Source organism: Capsicum annuum, chromosome 5 (genome assembly GCF_002878395.1).
Source record: "Capsicum annuum cultivar UCD-10X-F1 chromosome 5, UCD10Xv1.1, whole genome shotgun sequence".
Classification (NCBI taxonomy): domain Eukaryota; kingdom Viridiplantae; phylum Streptophyta; class Magnoliopsida; order Solanales; family Solanaceae; genus Capsicum; species Capsicum annuum.
The window spans coordinates 30,411,260-30,434,916 of record NC_061115.1 but is presented as its reverse complement, the minus strand read 5'-3'; the positions used below and the strand labels follow the sequence as shown (position 1 = coordinate 30,434,916).

Sequence of the window (23,657 nt, the reverse complement as noted above, 5' to 3'; positions counted from 1 at the left end):
TTAACAACTTAAAATATTTTAAAAAATATATTACTAAAAAAAAAATTGATTGACTTACTAAATTCTAAAATTGGGACAAAGCGAGTAGCATAAATTACTAAATTACATAAAAAAATACTATAAAACACAATGATTAGAAACTTAAATTATTTAAAAATTTATATTAATAAAAATTTGACTGACACTCCAAATGCTATTTGTGCTATATGAATTAAAATAACGTAAATAACATATGTTGAGTCCGTGCTGACACAGGCTACAGTATCTAGTATATATATATTCAAAATGGAAAGTAACATGATGCAACCCTAGGAAGTTGCTCAGCCGATATGACCAAAAAGGAAAGGCAAAATAACCTTCTGGACCCCTGTACTATGTCAGTTTTATAAGTTGGACACTTCTACTTACATATTTATTATTTAGACCCTTGAACCCACTAAAAGACAATATTTTATATACTTTTTTTGTGAATGTAATAACTCTCGCCACGTCAGCTGCCACGTCAACTATCACATCTGTCACGTCATCTTCCACGTCATTTTTTATATAAAAAATATTAAATATTAAAATAAATAATTAAATAAATAAATAAACAGCCCCCCTCTTTCCTGTTCTTTCTTGGCTGCCTTCTTTCTTTCTCAATTTCTTCTTCTTGTTTTCTTCTTCTTCTTCTTCTTCTTCTTCTTCTTCTTCTTCTTCTTCTGTTTCTTCTTCTTCTTATCATCATTATTATTATTATTATTATTATTATTATTATTATTATTATTATTATTATTATTATTATTATTATTATTATTATTATTATTATTATTATTATTATTATTTATGACCTTCATCTTCTTATTCTTCTTGCTCTACGGAAAAAATAAAAAGTGAAGGGCAAAAAATTTAGAAAGTATGAAAAGAAGGATTTTTTGGAGATTTTTGTGATTTGGGTGATTCAAAAACTTGAATTTTTATGCTTTCTTTTGACTTTTTGTGATTTGGGTAATTCAAGAAAGTTTGAAATTCTTGAAATTCAATGTAAAAACTTAATTTTTATGGATTTTTTGTGATTTGGGTAATTCAAGAAAGTTAAAAATTCTTGAAATTCAAAGTAAAAATTCAATTTTTATCTTTCTTGGCATTTTTTGGGATTTGGGTATTTCAAGAATGTTGGAATTCTTGAAATTTAATGTGAATATTTTTGTGAATTGATTAAAATTCAATGTTGGGAATTCTTGAATTTTTTGTGAATTGGTTGAATGAAAGTTTCTTTGTTGTTGGGGAACTAGTGGAGCAGCGGGGGAGAGGGGTTGGGGGCTAAGGGCTGGGATGGGGGAGAGAAGCTTGGGGAAGAAGGCTGGGAAAATGGTGGGGGGCAACGGGGGAGAAGGCGGGGGTTTGGGGGAATGGGGGATGCTGGACGGGAGCTGGGGTGGGGTGGGGAGTGGCTGAACGGGGGGGGGGGGGAGTTTTTTTTGTTTTTTTTTAAAAAAATATTTTTAAATTAAGAAAGATGGAGGAAAAAAAGACTTTTAATTTTTTTTAAAATTTTAATTTTATTTTTATTTTTTTAAAATTATTTTAATATAAAATTGGCCAAAAATTGACCCCCACTCGTATTCCAGGCAAGTGACTACACTCTCCAAGTCTCAGTCAGCATTTTAATGCCACATAGGCAAAGTCAACGGTCAAATAGTTTGAAATATTACTTTTTAGTGGATTTAGAGGTCCAGATGACAAACATGTAAGTAGAAGTGTCCAACAAAATCGACAAAGTACAGGGGTCCAGAAGGTCATTTTACCAAAAGAAAATTGAGCTAATTAAAAGAAAGAAACACAAAAAGATGAACGCTGAAAGGGAAAGTTTTGTAATTCTATCGTCCTTAATTATATATATACTAGTGAAATTATCCATGTTTCGCGCGATCTAAAAAATAATAAAAATATAAGTATTTTTTAATTTATCCAATTTGGACTTGCATAAGTTAGGGGTTTGTATTGATCGGTTTGATTCGATTTTGTGTATTATTGATTTTCAATTTATAAACACGTTAAATCGATAATCAACCAATAAAATATTCGTTATCGATTTTTGGTTAATCGGATTTTGATCCTTAATAATTCTGTTTTGATATAATCTATACGAAAATGCTCCTCTAGTTTTTTTTTTCTCTTATTTTTATTTGTTTTATACTATCTTCATGTATAAAGTCTACACAAATTACAAGTACTAAGACAATAATTATGAAATATAAAAAATAATAGGATTTGTATTTGAAAGTTAACGTCACTATTATATAATTTAAAATGAAAATATAATTTTAATATGAAATAAAGGTTTATATTTGTCCGTGTACTTTCATAAAAGGATCATATTTACGTTCGTCATAATTTTTTCTCACTTTTTAAATAAATTTGTCATTGTTATTCGACTTTAATTTTATATTTGCCTTGAGTCTTAAATCACGTATCCTCACTTATATTATCCTACACCGCCTATATGGCGCTTACTCGATCATTATTTTATCTCAATTAAATCTAATCTCTAAATTAATGTTACCCACTCCATCAAACCGACCCAACTCTCTCAATTGTGAGATATTTTTATAGCCATTTATGCTCATAAAGTGAGATGTGACTTATGAGAAATAAAAGTTTGTTTATGAAAAGGAAATAGAGAGGTTATTACCGTATTTTGAATCGGTGTTGTATCTTTGGATTTTCTATTCAAGAGTTGCAAATGTTTTGGATTTTTTTTATTTTTTTGGGAATTCCGTAATGCCTTTCACAATGGTAATTACAGAAACTAATTGCTAATAATGCTGAAATGGCACATTAATGAGGTGGTTGTTGGGCTTCTAAAAATATCACAGAAATTCAAATAATAATGATTAAAATTCAAAAGAAAATTAAAATAAAAGATAAATGACAATTCTTCTTCAATTATCAAACTAAATTTATTCTTTACTTTAAAAAGAGAAAAACAATCCTAACTTATGTATTTTAATAACTTATCATATCACTTTAATACTCTATATCCTCTTTCATTGTAAATCAAAACAGAATTAAAAAATATACACTGAATAGTGATCGTTATTTTCATGATTCACAAATTGATTCTTTTGACCTTAAATAAGTTGAGCTCCTTTTAAAAAAATAATTTAATTTTATTTTGTTAGATCTTGAAATAATTTTTATTAGTATAAAAGATGTTTTTTTTTTTTTGGTGGCCTTTAAGGTCTTTTTATTTAAAAGGGCCTAAATGCTTAAAATTACACACAATCGGATCCAAGAGCTGATCCACAAGACAAGGGAGCTGAAAAGACTCCTTTTTGTCTAATATAGATAAGTTTAAAGACAACTATACACATCATTTTCCACTTTTCCTTGACATTGTCATCTTCAAGAGTGGTCCCTGATTGCTGCCATTGGAACTCGAAGCTCTGTTCCCTTCTTCTTTGGGTGGTGTTCAAGCTAAATCCATGGTGAATCTTAGTCGAATTCTTAATATCAGCTTCACTCTTCTCAGGTGAGAAATGTTGCATTTGTAAGATCTTCTTCTATGTTTTCAAAACTAAAATCTTCCTTTCGTTTTTCGTTAGGTGGTCTTGGGTCCACAAAAGACCATCTTTCCAGATGCTGGACCATCTCCCTATCCCTCCCTTTTGGTGATCTTCCAGGCATACTGTTAAACCCTTTTTTCTTTGCTCTTTAATTTCCTCTGTTATTGTTGCTACCTGTTGCACTCTGTTAGATTTTTACATATGCATGCTACTATGTTGATTATTGCTAAACTATTGTCCTTGTCCTGATCCTGATATGTGGAATTTGATCCTTGTCAATGTTTAGAAGCCGCCTGGTTTTCACTGTTAGCTGTTGGTATGAGTGGTATTCTTGCATGTCTTGTGTCTCTATTACTTCATTTGCCAAAGAGTCAGCCACTGAGTTGCCTTCTCTAAGTATATGAGCAACAGTAGCTTGTAATTGCTGAAGTAGAATCCTAATATCCTCAATGGCACCAATAAGTTCCCAAGGAATTTTCCATTACCTTAGAATCGCTTGCTTAAGACTTAGAGAATCTGTCTCTATGATGAACTTTGTATAAAGTTTGTCATGGCAGTATTCTATGGCTTCCTTAATAGCAATAGATTCATCTTCTGTATTTTTTTCAAGTCCCAATCCCTTAGCTCTTGCATATACCAGGTCTCCTCTTTCATCTCTGATGTAAAAATCATATGAGCTCATCCCCGAATTTCCTCTACATGCTCCATCCGTATTGTATTTTAGTTGTAAATGCTTAGGCTTTTTTCATACCACTTGATGATAATGAAGTTGTGGTTTGTATGTGCTCATAGTGTCCATCACCTCTGGCCATGTCCAGTTCTAGAGTTTTATCCAAGGATAAAGATTCTTGGTCAGTTTCTTTATCACTTTTTGTATCTGTATTATCATCTCCTTACAAGAAATGAACCCTCCATTTTAAAGAGAATTTCTCCTTTTCCATAAGGTCTACATGATTATGGATGGTACGGCTTTACAGATGCTGTTGAGTTTTAGTGTTGATTCCTTTGTCCACCATGACACAATCATCTGTTGAAGTTGTACATTGTCCACCCTGGTCCTTGCAAAATAAGCAAACTGCCTTCACAACTTTAAAGCTATGGGAGCTGTTATTAAAATATGTGACATAATTTCCTCCTTTTTGTCCTCACAATACTAGCATCTTGATACCAAATAAATCCTCATTTTTATCAAATTATCATCCGTAGGGATCCATCTAAGCCATACTCTCCATAAGAAGAAATTATATTTGAAAGGTAGACCTTTATTTCAAATATAATCAAAATCTCTTCTTTTCTCTTTTTTTTTTCTTGATTATCTCCCAGGTAGATTTCACCAAAAATTGATCATTTGTATTTCCCATCCACCATGGTCTATCATTATGATACCCTTCAACCTTAGGCTTTACTATCTAAAGAATTAGCTCCACCATCTATTCCGATAACATTGATAATAACCTTTGCCTATCCCACTCTCCATTTCTGATAAAGGGCTTCACCTCTATTTCTTCATCTTGAAAAATCTCTCCTTCCACATAATATAAAGCACCATGGTTGGTCTAATTATCATACCAAAAATTTGAGTTCCCAACTGTAACCTGCCACCAAATGAGATGATCAACCTCTTCTCTTATAGCAATTATTTTCCTCCAAACATGTGATTCTTCAATTCCCTTAGTCAGTAAAGGCTGGAACTTTATGCAGTATTTATTCCACATAAATGAACTCCACATAGAAGATGTGAAAGTTCTAAAATTCCACCACATTTTTGTAAAGTGCCTTGGACATATCACATGTAAAGATCTAAAATTCAAACCCCCCTCATTTTTGGATAACACATTAGATCCCAAGACTCCCAATGCTTAGTTTTTTATCTAGTAGCATTACGTCAAAAAAAACTTGGCAAAAATCTTGTGTAATTGATTAATTACACTTACAGGAGGGTTCATAGTAGATAAAATATACATGGGCATAGACTGCAACATATGTGCAATAAGAGTGCACCTTCCCCCATAAGACAAAAGTCTATTTTGTCAAGAATTTAACCTCTTCATCACCTTCTTCATTAACTCCTCATAATGTGCCTTATTCTTTCTACCATAGAAAATAGGACAACCCAAGTAAGTGAAAGGAAACTTACCTTGATTTATCTTAGTTATTCTCTTCATATTGTTGGCCATATTTATTGGAGTCTTATCATGCAAATAAAAAAAACTTTTATCAAGATTAATCATTTGACCTGAGGTAAATTCATATCTTCTCAAACCTGCCATCATTTTCTTCATTAATGTTGCATGTCCAGAGCAAAAGAGAATAGTGTCATTTGCATATGATAAATGGTTAATATCAGGACTCCACTTAGGCATTCCATATCCTATAAAATATGGATCCTCAAACAAGCCATTTAGACTTCTTGCTAACACTTCAGCTAAAATAATAAACAACATAAGTGATAGAGTATCCCCTTGCTTTAACCCTCCTGAGGACTAAAAGAAACCATAGGACTGGCCATTCAAAAGCACTGAATTCCAATTATTACTAATAATTCTGACTACCATGTCAATTATCCTTTCAGAAAAATCAAATTTTCTCAATATCTCTACCAAGTACTTTCAGAAAACTCTATCATAAGCCTTTGCCATACCCAATCTTACCACCACATTGTGTAGTTTATTCTTTCTATTTATATCCCTAATAATCTCTTGAGCTAGCAAAACATTTTTTTTTATGCTTCTTCTCTTAACAAAAACAGCCTGATTACTAGAAATAATATTAGGAAGCACCTCCACAATTCTCATATGAATCAATTTGGATATGATTTTATTAACAAAAGTGTCAAGACTGATAGGTCTGAGATCACCAGAAGTACTCACTACTTCTTTCTCTGGAATCAGAACTAGATTTGTGTGAGTGATGTACCTTGGTAACTCACTTCCATAAAAAAATGCCTTAACCATATTTGTAATATACTCCCCCACTGTATTCTAGCAAGACTGAAAAAAATTCCCTAAAAAACCATCTTTTCCTCCCGCACTTTCCCCATTTAAAGAAAAAACAACCTTCTTAATTTCCTCTATGTTTGGTAAGCTTTCCATTCTATTGTTTTTCTCATCTATAATACTTTTGTTAATACACCCTATCATCTCATATTTATTAGTCACGTAGTTCTTTTTAAATTGCTCCATGAAGACCTGTATGGCCTCATCCCCAATGTTCTGTGGTGATATGATAATATCCTCCTGTCTTGTCTGGATTTCTGTAACTTGCAGCCTTCTCCTTCTACCTTTCACATAAGAATGAAAGAATTTAGTATTTCTATCCCCATCAGTAAACCACTTTATCCCTGTCTTTTGTTTCCAAAACTCTTTCTTTATTTTCCTCAATCTTTTTAAATCTGCCTCTGCTTTACTCAACTTCTCTCTATTTTCTGCAGTTGGTTGTATCTCAAATTATGCTTCCTTTGATTTTATTACATCCTCCAAAGTTTCTACCTTTTGGAAAATACCCCCAAAAGTCTCCCTACTCTAGACAACAAATACTGATTTCTTCTTTTTCAATTTCTCATGCACTATTTGGAAAGGCGACCCTTGAAAATTTTCACTCTAAGTTTGTTGCACTATTCCCTGAAAATATTTATGCTTGGTCCACAAGTTCAAGAACCTAAATTTTTTTTTTTGACATGTACCTGTACAGTATTTCCAATGACATGAAGTGGTGCATGATCAGAACCTTGCCTGATAAGATGATTCACTTCACAATTAGGCATAGCCTGTAAAAGTTCATAATTACCTATCTAACCTCTTAAAAATGCAATCCTCTTGAATTATTCCATTCCACCAAGTGAATCTGCTTCGTGTGAATCTTAATTCGTTCAATACACAATTATTCATACATTGAGCAAAATCAAGAGTCTCCTGTTGTGTCACCGGAAGACCTCTAAGTTTTTCAGAATCATCCAAAATAACATTAAAATCACCCCCAACAAGCCATGGATTACTAGTATTAGAGGCAACTTGCTCCAAATCTTCCCATAATGTTGTGTCTCTATGCACACGCAAGTGTACGCGATCGTGCAAGTCATATAATGACTTAGACAGTTAGATATCGTTCCCACGAGGATCAATAAACTAGAAATTTATTTAATCTTTAGTTTAAGACAATTGGGTATTAAGTGCTTAAGGGTATCAAGATGGTTTTAATTCTATAAATGAAATATAAATTACTAAACAAGAAATAATTAGTAACGACTAAAGCAAAGAAAGCAACCGTTGTAATCAATAATGAAGATGATTCCAGTGTTGAGGTATTTCGAACAATCATACAATTCTCTATTCTTATCACATTCTAATTGGTTATCGGGTTGATGATTCGCAAGGTTTATGCAATGATCTTGGTCTTCCGACCTCAAATCTTTTATCTATTGAATGTTGTAGCTACAACTCCCGCAGAGATACAACAATTCTTCTAGATTTATGTTGTCTTCTTGCAAGTGAACCAAGCAAGGCTTCTAGGTATATCCCTATCCTAGATGCTAATTCAAATCCTTTATTTCATAAAAGAATAAGAACCTTGCTCCCTGATTTCTTCGTTCTATCCTATGATTCTCCTCCCGGATGCATATAGAAATATAGATTTATTCTAATGATGGTCAATTATTAAAATAGTAAGCTCAAGAAATTAAGAACAACCCAAGATGATAATCCAAAAAGAAACTATGAATAGGAATATTAAAGAGTAATCATCTTCTTAGCCTCAACCCCAGAAATAGGGTGTTTAGCTACTCATGTTTGAATTCATCATCCAAAATAAGTAATACATCATACCCCCAATAAGTCTTCCAGTAAAGAAATTTAAAAAAAATGTTTTAGAACCCTAAAAGAGAGAAATTTCTGCTTTTCCGCCGCTCCTATGCTTCACCAAATGTCCCCAAAATTATCTTGGATTTTTCCTTTTATAGATGGGACAAAACACTTAAAATATTCCCGATTCTTCCTCCCGGTGCGTCGCTCCATGCCTTCAATTGCTATTTTTCATTAAAATCTAGAAAATCGTGGAGCTCAATTATTCCTTGACAATTGTAAAATGTACCCTCACCGCAACGCACCACTATCTCGGTGAGCCACTGGATTGGGTCAATTGTGAAATGTTCATCCTCCAACGTGCTAAACTTTCAGGTCGCAAAATATGATAAGTGGAACTGCTCTGGGACGCGGTGGTTTTGCGGACCTTCACTGGAATTTGACCATTGCTATTTTGTTGGTCAGCGCGACGCGGTGTGTCTTCAAATGAGGATTCCTACTTTCTAGCTTCTGTATTTTAGCTTTATTTCACTCCCTTGCATTCCTTCAATCCTTCCATATCATCGTTGTATCCAAATGCACACAATTCTTCAATGATTTTTTACCTGAAAGTACTAATCATATCCATTAGGCACGAAACAGAATAAAGGCTGAATTATACTTAAGAATTCATACAAAAGTTCTTGAACTAAGTCTAAATCTTGGTTCATATTGGTGCTTTGAGCATACAAATATGCCCAAGATCACCACCCCACACTTAAAACCTTATTCGTCCTTGAACATATGAATTCAAAAACATTATTACTTCCTCTTTACATCACAATCTCAAAGTTATGTTGCAATGGGTACTTACACTTTGTACTAGTGTATTCTTACATCATCTTGTCAAAATAATTTTTAGCAATATGAGACAATTTAGTACAATTTTTTTTTGTCTCAATAATGAATTTCTAACATGTCGGCAAACTCAATCAAAGAAACTCAATAAGTAACCCGGCTTTCATCTGCCTACATCCCCACTCAAGAAAATTTCCCCATATTAACTCACACTGATATCTATGCAAAAATAGAAGAGTATCAACATCAAATCACTCGCTCTCAACAAAGAATTCGTACATGCTAGTAAAAAAACCATAAGCTTGCCCTTAGTGTCCTACTCCACTAATAGTCGGATGTTTAGGTGAAGGATCAACTACTCCACTAATTGCCTTTGCCTTCCCCTTGCTTGGTTGTGGTTCCATTATTCCTTAAAGGTTGAAAAAGGGATGAGAATTTGGGAAAATTTTAGAAGGTTTTAGGAGAAAGGTTGAGAATCCGGCGCTTGAGGGGGAAATAAGAGGGTTTAGGGTTTTGAGGGGATATTTATGGAGGGTCGGGTCGGGTTAGCTTAAATTCAAAATTTATTTTCGATTTAACCCCCTCCACGATGCGGTAGTATCGTGTAGACCTACTGGAAAATGCCAATTGCCATTTAACTACCTACCGCGATGCGCTAACTTTCACGTTAAGACATTGTAAATTGACAATTGTCAATTTTCCAAGTTACGCATCGCGCTGAAAATCGCGACAGGCTAGTGGAATTTGACAATTGTCAAATTACCCTTCTTCGCATCGCGATGGAAATCGCAGATCCTTCCTGGAATTTGACAATTCTCAAAATACCCAGTTCCGCGTTGTGCCATTCTTCAAAATTAGATTTTCTTTTGTAATTTTCATTTTTTTCTTACCTGAGAAAATTCCCACTTAAACATATTATTTTGCAAACCTGATTGCTTTCCTCAATTGTAGCAATATCCTCATTTTCACTTTGAAATTCCCTGCAATCTTAAACAAAAACAACAAAAATTGTAAGTAAAAGTGGGTTGCCTTCCACTCAGCACCTTAGTTTTGGTCGTGGCACAACTCATCTTTTTGTATTTTTCTTTTCGTTTTGATTTTACAATCTAAAAAATAAACTACCTATTACAATACATGTGCGGGTTGCCTCCAACATAGCGCCTTATTTTACGTTGTGGCACGACTTAGCTCATCGTCATTCATCAGCAAAAGTGATGGATTCCTTGTGCTTATCCGGATGATCTGCCCAATAATGCTTTACACGCTGTCTATTCACAAGGAACTTCTCTGTCTTCTCTTTATTCCATAACTCCACAGCTCCATGGGGTGTCATACGCTCCACTTCAAAAGGTCTAGACCACTTCATTCGTAATTTACCCGGAAACAACTTAAGCCGTGAATTAAACAACAACACAAGTTGTCCAGGTTCAAATTCCCTAACTTGAATTTGCTTGTCATGCCATCTTTTGGTCTTTTCCTTGTAAAGCTTGGTATTTTCATAGGCGTGGAGTCTAAACTCCTCAAGCTTATTCAGTTGCAATAACCTTCTTTCCCCCGCAACAGTCATCTCAAAGTTCAGCTTCTTCACCTCCCAATATGCTTGGTGTTCCCAATATGCTTAGTGTTCCAACTCTACTGAAAGATGACACACCTTACCATACACCAAGCGATATAGAGATGTCCCAATAGGCGTCTTGTACGCTGTTCTATATGCCCAAAATGTATCATCTAGCTTCTCCGCCTAACCTTTTCTCTGACCATTCACGGTTTTCTGAAGTATTTGCTTAATCTCCCGATTGGATACCTCTACTTGTTCACTCGTTTGAGGATGGTACACAGTGTCAACCTTGTGCCTAACACCATACTTAGCAAGAAGATTTTTGAACCAGGTATTGATAAAGTGCGTACCTCCATCACTAATTATTGCTCTTGGCGTACCAAATCTGGAAAATATGTTCTTCAAAAACTTCAGCACCACTCTTGCATCATTAGTCGGACTCGCCATAGCTTTCACCGATTTAGAGACATATTAAACCGCTATAATAATGTATAGATTACCTTTCGAAGGTGGGAATGGGACCATGAAATCGATCCCCCAAACATCAAAGACTTCTACTTCTACAATATTATTGAGGGGCATCTCATGAAGCCTAGATATAGTACCCAACCTTTGACATTGATCATAATTCTTTACAAAAGCCACTGCATCTCTAAATAGAGTCATCCAGAAAAAACCTGATTGCAACACTTTTCTTGCAGTCCTCTCACCCCCATAATGTCCACCATATGGAGATGAGTGGCAATCTTGTAAAACCTTTGAGAATTCAGCCTCTGAAATATACCTACAAATCACTCCATCTGGACCCTGCTTGAAAAGGTACTGTTCATCCCAAATGTAAGCACGATAATCATGGAGTAATTTCTTTCTTTGTTGTATGGTGATTTCGGGAGGGTACACCTCACAAGCTATCAAGTTCACAATGTTAGCATACCATGGGAACACAACTGCATCTAATGACAATAACTTCTCAGCAGAAAAATCTTCCTTAATACTCAGAAAGTCATCCACAATATGGTCTCGATTTTCCAGCCATGACAAATGATCAGCAACTTGATTTTCAGCTCTCTTTCTATCTCGCACCTCAAGATCAAATTCTTGAAGTAGAAGAATCCACCTAATTAGTCGTGGATTTGCATCCTTTTTGTTCACAAGATACTTAACGGAAGCATGGTCTGTATGAACAATGACCTTGGTACCAACTAAGTAAGATCGAAACTTGTTGAATGCATATACCACATCCAATATGTCTTTCTCTGTAACTGTGTAGTTAACTTGAGCATCATTCAGCACCTTGCTACCATAGTAGATCGATCAAAATACCTTCTCTTTTCTCTGACCTAACACTGCTCCCACTGTAATGTCACTAGCGTCACACATCAGCTCAAAAGGTAACTCCCAATCTGGTGTGATCAAAATAGGTGCTTCCGTCAACTTCTTCTTAAGCTTTTCAAAAGCTTCATGGAAATTAGCCGCGAACTCGAACTTGGCTTCTTTTTCTAATATTTTGTACATGGGACTTGCAATCTTTGAGAAATCTTGAATGAATTGTCTATAGAACCCAGCATGTCCCAAAAAACTCCGCACTCCCTTGGCTGTGACTGGATGAGGAAACTTTTCAATCACTTCCACCTTTGCTTTGTCCACTTCCATACCTTTGCATGACACTTTGTGGCCTAAGAAAATTCTTTCCTCAACCATAAAATGGCACTTTTTTGAATTCAACATCAAGTTTGTTTCTTCGCATCGAGCTAGAACTTTGTCGAGATTTTGCAAAAACTTTTTAAATGAATTACCATACACAGAGAAATCATCCATGAATACCTCCACAAATTCTTCCACCATGTCTAAAAATATCGTCATCACACACCTCTAAAATATAGCAGGTGCATTACATAAGCCGAAGGGCATGCGTCTGAACGCATATGTACCGTATGGACAAGTGACCGTGGTCTTCTCTTAGTCTTCCGATGCTATGCTTATCTGATTGTAGACAGAGTACCCATCCAGAAAACAATAATACTCTTGCCCCGCCAATCTATCCAGCATTTGATCAATGAAGGGAAATGAATAGTGATCTTTACGAGTTGCTTTATTCAACATCTGATAATCTATACATATTCTCCAACCGGTCACTGTATATATGGGAAATAACTCATTATCATCATTGGTCACTACTGCCATTCCTTCTTTCTTGGGTACACAGTGCACCGAACTCACCCATTTGCTATCGGAAATTAGATAAACAATACCACTATTTAACCACTTGATAACTTCTTTCCTGATCACTTCCTTCATCACAGGATTCAACCTTCGTTGTTGCTGTACTCTAGGTCTGTACCCCTCTTCTATGTAAATATTATGCTTGCAAAATGCTGGATTGATTCCTAAAATGTCAGACATCTGCCAGCCAATCGCCTTTCTTCTCCTCTTGAGAACCGCTACAGCTTTCTTTACTTGTACATCTGATAATCCTATAGATAAAATAACAGGTAAGGTATCTTGATCACCAAGAAAAAAATATTGCAAGTGAGGAGGAAGAACCTTAAGCTCCAAGTTAAGAGCGTGGTGGACCAATTGGTATATTCAAAGGCTCAATCAATACTTTGTTTGTCTCGATTATAGCCAAATTTATAACCTGGACCAATTCCAATGCTTCCACATCTTCATACAGATCATAATCCATCAAAGTTCGCTCTAATGGATCATCAGACAAAAGCAGCTACCAATCCAGAGCAAGATCAACAATCGATATAGAAGACAACTCCTCATATATGGCTAGTAGTTTCAATGCTCTGTACACATCAAAAACCTCTACTTTATCGTGAGCTCGCATTGTCATTTTCTAGCTACCATATCAATAAGTGACTGTCCTATTGCTAAGAAGGGTCGTCCCAAAATAAATGGAACAACTAGATCAGCCTCAAAGTTAAGAATCACAAAATCCACCGGAAAGATTAAAGATCCCACTTGCACCAATACATCTTCAATAATACCATCTGGTCTAACAAGTGAACTATCTGCCAACTGCAACACAATAGTCGTGGGTTTGGGACTCCCAAGACCCATCTTCCAGTATCATGAAGTGGGCATGAGATTTATGCTAGCACCCAAGTCACACAATCCATGTGCACAAATAGTCTGACCAAGGGTAATCTGCAAGGTGAAACTACCTGGATCCTTCAACTTCGTGGGCAGTTTATTTTGAATTTTAGATGTGCACTCTTGAGTAAGTGCAACTGTAGCATATTCAGTCAACCGATTCTTATGTACAATAATATCCTTCAAGTATTTAGCATCTTTCGGCACACTCTGCAGAATGTCAACAAGAGGAAGGTTTACTTGAACTTGTTTCAGAAGATCTAGAAACTTCTTAAAACTGGATTCCTCTTGATGCTTCCTTGCCCTTTGAGGAAAGGGTAAGGGGATAGTCTTCTTCTCCACACAAATCTCTTCACCTACCTCTTTTTCCTTGACTTCTACTTCTGCATTCTCTCGCAAACTGTCAACAATGACTGCAGGATTATCCTACTCCTGAACCGTCTCCTTAGTTTTATGTCCACTCCTTGTTATAACTACATTCACCTGTTTAGGATTAGCCTCAGTATCGCTAGGCAATACTCCTAGTGGCCTTTTATTTTGTGATCTTACAATTTGAGCCAACTGCAACTCCAGATTTTTTGTGAGCAATTGTTGACTCTTCAACTCAGCTGCAAACTGTGCCTGTTGATCCTTTATGTCTACCGCAACCTATGCTTGTTGAGCCATAAACTATTTAATCAACTCCTCCACATTACTATAATGAGTAGTCGCCTGATTATTCTGAACTGATTATGGATTTGATTGTACTGGTCCCTTATACTGATTTGTATTCTGTGCCTGATTTCCACCCCATGAGAAATTAGGGTGGTTCCTCCAATTTGGATTATACGTACTGCCAAAATTCTATTGAACCTGGCGGTTTGCATTCCCCACATAGTTGACTGAATCTGGATTAACAGAACATGCATCTGTTTTATGCTCTTCACTTCCATAAACTTCACACCATGAATATTCCTATTGAACTGTATTTACTGTGGCAACTGGTTGTGTTGCACCTAACTTCAAGTTGTTAAGCTGAGTAGTCATATTATTCTGCATTGCTGCAATCTGTGCTTGTAATGCAGTGAACTGATCAACCTCCAAAACCCCTGCAACCTTCTTGGGAACACTCCTTGAGTCTGCATGCCAATCAGGATTCCCTTGTACAATTCAATTTAGCAAGGTATACAGTTTTCATATATTTTCTCCAAATCTTGGCCCTCTGCTGCTGAATCCAAGAGGATCTTTGTATTAGACTCAAGGCTTTCTATAAATGTGTGAACCAAAAAATCATTCGATTGATGGTGATGAGGATAATTTCTGAGCATGCCCTTGAATCTCTCCCAAGCTTGGTAGAGATTTTCTCCATCTTTTTGTCTGAAACTCAATATCTCACTCCTCAATCATGCATTCTTCTGGGATGGAAAAAACTGAATGAGGAACCTCCGAGCATAATCTTCCCATGAAGTGATGGATTGATGTGGTTCAGCATGTAACCATCTCTTTGCTTCCCCCATTAGAGAAAAGGGAAAGAATGTCAATTTGATATAATCAACATTCACATCTTCAGGAATATATGTATCGCTTATTTCCAAGAAGGTCTGTAAGTGCTGTTGTGGATCCTCGTGTGAAAGTCCGTGAAATTCCCCCGTCGATTTTAATAATTGCACCATTTTTTGTTTCAATTCCCACCGACCTTCTTTTTTAGGCTTCTGAATGCTGTTAGTCACGAGATTTGTAAGTGGGATTGTCTCCTCAAGAACAGGTCTTGTGACTGGTTGAATAGGAATAACTGGAATAACAGGAGCTGGAACATTTCCAATAATAGGATCTCGTATTTTAGCCATCTATCCCTATTGAATGTAGTATTGAGCTCTTCGCCTTTGATGAAAATTACTTCTGGTTCTGCAAAGGGCTATACTAACTCGTTATCCCTAGCCAGTCCAATGTTCAGCTAAACCTGCAAAAATTCAACCACTAAGATCAAGTTGTTAACACTTAAAGTTATTATCAAAAAAAAATTAAACAATTTACTAATTCAATTTGATCCCCGGCAATGGCGCTAAAAACTTGTTGCGTCTCTATGCACACGCAAGTGTACGCGATCGTACAAGTCATATAATGACTTAGACAGTCAAATATCGTTCCCACGAGGATCAATAAACTAGAAATTTATTTAATCTTTAGTTTAAGACAATTAGGTATTAAGTGCTTAATGGTATCAAGATGGTTTTAATTCTATAAATAAAATGTAAATTACTAAACAAGAAATAATTAGTATCGACTAGAGCAAAGAAAGCAACGGTTGTAATCAATAATGAAGATGATTCCAGGGTTGAGGTATTTTGAACAATCATACAATTCTCTATTCTCATCACATTCTAATTGGTTATCAGGTTGATGATTCGCAAGGTTTATGCAACGATCATGATCTCCCAACCTCAAATCTTTTATCTATTGAATGTTGTAGCTACAACTCCGGCAGAGATACAACAATTCTTCTAGATTTATGTTGTCTTCTTGCAAGTGAACCAAGCAAGGCTTCTAGGTATATCCCTATCCTAGATGCTAATTCAAATCCTTTATTTCATAAAAGAATAAGAGCCTTGCTCCCTAATTTCTTCGTTCTATCCTATGATTCTCCTCCCGGATGCATATAGAAATATAGATTTATTCTAATGATGGCCAATTATTAAAATAGTAAGCTCAAGAAATTAAGAACAACCCAGATGATAATCCAAAAAGAAACTATGAATAAGAATATTAAAGAGTAATCATGTTCTTAGCCTCAACCCCAGAAATAGGGTTTTTAGCTACTCATGTTTGAATTCATCATCCAAAATAAGTAATAAATCATACCCCCAACAAGTCTTCCAGTAAAGAAATTTAAAAAAATATTTAAGAACCCTAAAAGAGAGAAATTTCTGCTTTTCCGCCGCTCCTATGCTTCACCAAACGTCCCCAAAATTATCTTGAATTTTTCCTTTTATAGATGGGACAAAACACTTAAAATATTCCCAATTCTTCCACCCGACGCGTCAGGCCATGCCTTCAATTGCTATTTTTCATTAAAATCTAGGCAATCGCGGAGCTCAAGTATTCCTTGACAATTGTAAAATGTATCCTCACCGCAACGCACCACTATCGCGGTGAGCCACTGGATTGGGAAAATTGTAAAATATTCATCCTTCGCGATGTGCTAAACTTTTAGGTCGCAAAATATGATAAGTGGAACTACTCTGGGATGCGGTGGTTTTGCGGACCTTCACTGGAATTTGACCATTGCTATTTTGTTGGTCAACACGACGTGGAGTGTCTTCAAATGAGGATTCTTACTTTCCATCTTCCGTATTTTACCTTTATTTCACTCCCTTACATTTCTTCAATCCTTCCATATCATCGTTGTATCCAAATGCGCACAATTCTTCAATAATTTTTTACCTGAAAGTACTAATCATATCCATTAGGCACGAAACGGAATAAAGGCTAAATTATACTTAAGAATTCATACAAAAGTTCTTGAACTAAGTCTAAATATGTGTGCATATTGGTGATTTGAGCATATAAATATGCCCAAGATCACCACTCTAATCTCTTTAAGTGACTGTATCTTGCATACACTACAGTTACTTTAAAAGAATTAGTTGGTCCTCTAAGTTTATACTCCATTTTTAAATGTTGTGTAGAATCTATGGTACCAATTTCTTCCCAATTATTTTTCAAAAGATCCAGATCTTATCAGAACAATTTACTTTAGCATGTGTAAGCCCTGGCCTGCTTCTGTACTCCTCCAACTCTGATGGACTTTGAAAAGATTCTAATAATGCAATGTAAGAATAATGGTATTTTTTATGAAGATTTATTAATCTCTCAAATGAACTTTGAGTTTTAACAAGACCCGACTTACTCCTTGTATTGATTTGTGACTTGTTACCAGTTTTCTTATAAACTTTTCTGTTCTTCCCTTTCAACTGACTAATTTGTATTAGAGATAAATCTCTATCCCTCCCTATTTGTTCAATGTTAGCATCCATATCTACATCTTCTTCGTGATCATGTTTCTGTTGTTTCTCTTTCTGTGTTATTTTAAGAACCTCATCTTCAAACTCAGCTATGATCTGCAATTCATTGTCTGCCACTTCTACATCATGATCTTTACAATCCACATCAGCAATCTCTTCTGCATCTTGAATTCTAGCCGAATCACCTGTCCGCTGTTCAACATTGTCTTTTTCCTGATCTTTAACCAAGCTTTGTGACTCTTCTTGTATCTGTCCTTTTTTACCATCCTTACTGGTTGTGCGTTGTTCTTCCTAAATGTTAAGTACTTTGTCATTTTTTCCATCATTCTGGTCTGTTGATATCTCTGTCATCATCAACATCTTTCTCTTCCAAAGCATCAAATTTATTATTTACTGAAACATCCACCTCTTTTGAAGTGTTTTCTTTCTGGTTCCGTCTTCTTTCTTACCTCTTTCTATTGTTCCATCTTCTTTTCAACTATTTTCTCTTTTGTTTATGAAATTCTTGTGTTTTCGTGTCTTTGCCTTTACTGTTGTCTGCCACCTTTTCCTTATTCTTCTAATCACCCTTCTATGATTTCATAGTATCGTGTTCTTCCCCCTCTTAATTGTCCTTCTTTGGATATAATTCAAGATAAATGACAAAACATTCGTTCTCATTATGTCCTTGTAATTTGCATTCCTTACAGTACTTGGGCACATAATCATATTTGATATGAATCCACTTCTCTACAACTTCTCTGGTTTTCTTTCTCATCCCACTAGTAATCCTTTCAGGAAATTCTCCTAGCAGATCAACTTTCACCTTCACTCTTGCGCAACTTGGTCTAGTCTTGTTCTGTGTAGCTAGATCTACCTATAAAGGCTTCCCAACAGTAGCTGTCGAAGAAAAGATTGCCTCTCTTGTAAAAAAATTCGGTGATAGAGATGGAAATGATAGCCATGCCACTGCAGTAGTGGTTTCTTCCTCAGGGTTGAACATTGGATCCCATTTCAAAGTTTGCATCAGATATGACCAATAATTCTTTGTAATATAGAATTGGGGTTTGGATAAGAGGTGTACATAATCCTCAATCTTCGTTGCTCTTATTAACATATGTCGATTACTAAATAGATCAATATTGACTTCTCCCTTCAACTCATATTGCTTTGGGATTAAGCGTCGTAGATCTTGAATATTAGGCCAACCATAGGAGAATTTGTCAATTACTGCATATTGTAGATCTTCCTTAATAATCATTTGATTGACCTTCTCTTCTTCCCAAATAATATGTGGTTCTCCATGCAAATAGGATATTTCTTTCAATGGAAGCTGCATGTTAGGAATGGTAGCTGATTGTAGAATGTTTGCAAAAGTGGGTTTTGTTAATGTTGTATCATCTTGACCAATCTTCGTCACCGAAGGCTGGCCAGCGACAGCCAAGGCCATTGATTCCGATTGTCAATACGTATAGTTAAAAGTAGGATTCCTATTTTCTCTGAATAGGCAAACTAAGGTTTAGAAATTTGAAGAAAATATTATATTCACAAGTATAAAAAGATCAAATTCATTGATACAGATATATTTTAATGAATTTATTTATGTAAACAAATCAATTTCGATCTTTCGGTATATATATTCATAGTTTTTTTTTCTGTTTTAGATGTCAAATAAAGAAATAAAAAGAGAAATGATTAAAAAGAAACTAAAAGTAACGTAACTTAAGATATCTACATTATAACATTTCATTTCATTTTTTTTTATGTTTCATTATTTGCTTAGTACTTTTAGAATTTTCTTTCTCCTTTAATTTCTTTTTCTTCCCATTATTCCTTTTCCTTTGTATTTCCTTTCTTGTTATTCAATATCTTTTTTCTTTGATTTTGTAATTTGTCTTCTCATTCTTTTCCAATTATTACATTTAATTTATTCTTTACTTTAAAAAATTTCTAAATTTTGTATATTTTAATAGCTCCTCGATCATTTTAATATAACATACTCATCCTTCGTAAATCAAGAGTTAAAAAAAGAAAAGAACTTACACTTCATAGTGGCCACTATTCTTATGGTTCACAAATTGATTTCGATCTTGGCATACATTTAAAAGTAGAAAAAAGAACTTACACTTTATAGTGACCGCCGAACTTACACTTCATAGTAGCCGTCATGGTCATGGTCATGGTCACAAAAAATTATCGGTATATTGAGCTTCTTAAAAATCATAATTTAGTTCTTATTTTGTTAGATCTTTAAATAATTTCTATTGACATAAAATAATATATCCACGCTAATGAATCCATTAATACAAACATACAAAAATTTTAATTTTCGATTTACCTGAGGCAAAAAAATTCTCTTGCAATGATTCTTCAACTGATCTTCAGATTATGTGCTTTTCTCTAATACCTAAATTAACATGAAATATTAAATTCACACAAATATATGCCAACGAATCCATTTATAAAAATATATTAAAAATTTTAATTTTTTGATTTACCTGAGACAAAAAATTTCTCTTGCAATGATTCTTCAACTGACCTTCGGATTATATGCTTTCATCTAACGTCTAAAATTTATACTTCTTTTTATTAGTTAACTAGTGAAATGGACCGCTCTTTGCACAACAATAATATCATTTATTAAATATATAAAATTTGTGAAATCCAAGTTTAAAGAATGTGTTAAGACTTCTTTTAATTTTTTAAATTCAGAGAAATTTAATTTAATGTGTTAAATTCATTACATTGTTTACAATTTATTTTAATAGATGATGTAGACATATCATGGGAATTCATGCACCACAAATTTTTATTCAATCACTCAATACTATTTAATTTTTGAAAAATCACATGCTTAAATTATGGTAAGTCTCAAAATATATAAATATTAATTGAAGAGAGAATTTTATAATAAGAGAAAGACTTCATAATAAGAACAAATATGCATAAGCCTATGCAAACCGCATAAAGGTTTGTGGAGAAAAAAAGATATTTTTCCTTAAATTATATCTCGAAACTCAGTCATTTTATATGAGGAACTACTAAATTTTTTTTCTTTTTTTTTTTATATTGGTCCTCCATATGGTCCATTTAACACAAGATTATACAAATTAGATACATAATATTCTCATAAAAGTTTTTTATTTTTTTTTAAATTATATGCAAGTTAAAATATGAAAAACAACAAAAACATGTCAACAATTATACAAAGTAAATAATAACTTATCTATTTTTTAACCAAATTTAAAACAAAATTACAAGACCGTAATAATAATGTTGAATAACATCGATATTAATATCCCAATAAAAAATTCGTTACAAAATTATATCACCATTTCTAAATATTTTAATTATCAAAGGACCAAAAAGTAATAGTGGTTAAATAATAAATAGTAATAAATATCATTTAACTATTAAGGAGTTATAAAAATAATTAAAGGATGATTATGTAGAGATTAATGAGGTAGTTTTTAGACTTTTCAATTGTGACATGTATCTTTTTTTTTGAAATTCACCATAAATTAAGAGATGTCACATCACTTTTCTAAACAACACAAACATGTCAATAATAATACAAAGCAAATAATAACTTGTCTATTTTCTAATCAAATAGAAATAAAATTACAAATTCATAATAATAGTATTGAAGAACATTAATATTAATATTTCAACAAACAAATCATTATAAGATTATGTCACTATTTTTAAATTATTTTAATTGTCAAAGAATAAAAACTTAATTGTGATTAAATAATAAATAATGAATATCATTTAACTCTTGAGGAGTTATAAAAATTATTAAAGGGTAATTATGTAGAGACCTAAGGTAGTCTTTAGACTTTTCAATAGTAGCATGTATTTAAAAAAAAAAATTATCATAAATTTGAAGAAGAGCATCAATTTTAAAAAGAAAGATTAAAAAAGGAACAATAGAACTCCTACTATGTAAGGTGACGTATCACTTCTCTATTTTCTGATTTTATATTATATCAAAGTTATTTATAAGTTCTTTAATCTCTAGTTTTTACATGAGTAAAAGAAGTTTGCTTTTGCAATTCAATAAATATTTTTTAAAATCTTGGACTTCAATTTATTTTAGTGTGGATTTTAACATATCTCATTGTGGTAATTTTATTTCATTATGAAAATATATTTCATTATTTTCATAAATTTTTTTAAAATGTTGAGTTTTATTAAATCATAAATATGGAGTAACCTCTATTTTTGGACGTACTTAATTTTAGAACAAAAAAATTATTTTATTTATCTTTAAATGGTTAGGTAGTTGCTATTTCATATGAATTCAGCACAAAATAAAAAGAGCACACTTCAAAAGTTTATATGAAGAATCCTATCTAATTCATCTGTGATTAAAAACTAAACTGGTCTTACATTCTAAAGAGAAAGAAACAAAGAATAATGAACAATAATTATCGTACATCACACAAAATTATATTAGATAAATTAAGATAATATGGCAGTATCTCCAACTGATACATGAATAAAGTAATGAATAGATAAATGATACTTCTAAACAAATCTGAAACTTTTTGTCTTTTGAATCTGAAAATTAAAGAAGATCAGAAATTAGCGTAAGAGCCCGGTTGAATAGGATTAAAATCTGGTCAAATCAGCTTTTAATCCTTTTTTTAGTTTTTAAAGGTGTTTGGTAAAACTAAAAAGTGTTTAAAAAAAGCTAAAAACTGATTAAAAGAATCAAAATGTGAGAAGTTGGTACCCCAACTTTTTGCTTTTTAGATTAAAATTCTTTTAGGTTTGACCAAAATATTTATCTTTTTATCCCTTCTATTTTCCTTCAATTCCAACAATATCCTAAAATTGTAGCCCTTAAATATATAGTTTTTTTTTCTCTTTGCCGCTTTGCTTCATTTTTTTCCTCCAATTTCCTCTTCATCTTTCTTCTTTGTTTTCATCAAATCCATCATTAATCGGAGGTTTGTTCAAAAAATTTATTTTAAAATTAAAAATTATAAATAATTTACCTTATTTATGGTGTTAACAACTTTAAGGACATTTAAGTCATTTTAACAACAAAAAAGTGATTAACATCATTTGTTTACCAGACGCATGAACAACTTTTTTCCAGTTTCAACAACTCTATCCAAACACTTATCTGCTTAATTTATAAGCACTTATTTTAAGCTTTTAATCACTTAAGCGAAAAAGCTATTTTTTTAATCTTATCCAAACGGGCTCTAAAAATGTTCATATTTCAATTCTATGCTTCCCAATAAAAAATTGTAGAAGCAATATAATCTTGATAAACTCTAACGAATATGAATATTTGCTTGCATCAAAATAAATATTAAGAAACGATTAAAAATGTTGATTTGCAAATCTCAAATAAATTTAAAGTTGATTTTTGTACCAAATTGATAGAAACTCAGAATCAATTCTCCTTATCTGTCTTTTGAAGAATGTGCCCCCACCTTACATTATTTTTAATAGATCAGTACAGTAGGAACGTCAAAAAGAAACTTCAACAAAATAGGGCCTAAAGAAAATAGTACATATTACATACACAACTCTCTATGCTATATCATCTTCAAATCATAATACCCTCAACAAACAGAAAAGAAAATCGTAAATAATCTAGTAAACAATTGTAGTAGAAATAGTAAAAAGGGAAAAAAAATTACAATAGCAGATAACATGTTAAAGTTGATTTCTATAATTTTACTTACGAGCCATTTCTCTTTTTCCTCACCTTCCATTGATCTATTTTTATTCCTCCAGTATGTCTTTTTATATATCCTACAAAGAACAATCAAAGCATATAGTAACATTTTATAGGGGAAAATAATGAAGAGTGATC

General features: G+C 33.4%; 1 protein-coding gene, 1 long non-coding RNA gene and 1 other non-coding gene across 3 annotated transcripts; 2 read left to right on the top strand and 1 right to left on the bottom strand.

Annotated features, from left to right (window-relative positions):
- Window positions 1-3,216: 3,216 nt before the first annotated feature.
- On the top strand, window positions 3,217-3,854 carry LOC124898742. The gene is made up of 2 exons (XR_007055503.1): window positions 3,217-3,514; window positions 3,588-3,854. It is a non-coding gene; the product is annotated as an uncharacterized LOC124898742 (long non-coding RNA).
- Window positions 3,855-10,376: 6,522 nt separating this feature from the next.
- On the bottom strand, window positions 10,377-10,748 carry LOC124898464. Its single transcript, XM_047412110.1, has one exon. It carries the CDS (start codon window positions 10,746-10,748, stop codon window positions 10,377-10,379), a length of 372 nt encoding a protein of 123 aa, XP_047268066.1.
- A 4,371-nt stretch (window positions 10,749-15,119) lies between these two features.
- Window positions 15,120-15,226, top strand: LOC124899002. Its single transcript, XR_007056141.1, has one exon. It is a non-coding gene; the product is annotated as a small nucleolar RNA R71 (small nucleolar RNA).
- The last annotated feature ends 8,431 nt before the right edge of the window (window positions 15,227-23,657 follow it).

Coding starts and splice junctions, on each gene's coding strand:
- LOC124898464 (XM_047412110.1), bottom strand. CDS start 10,748: ATGACTGTTGCGGGGGAAAGAAGGTTATTGCAACTGAATAAGCTTGAG.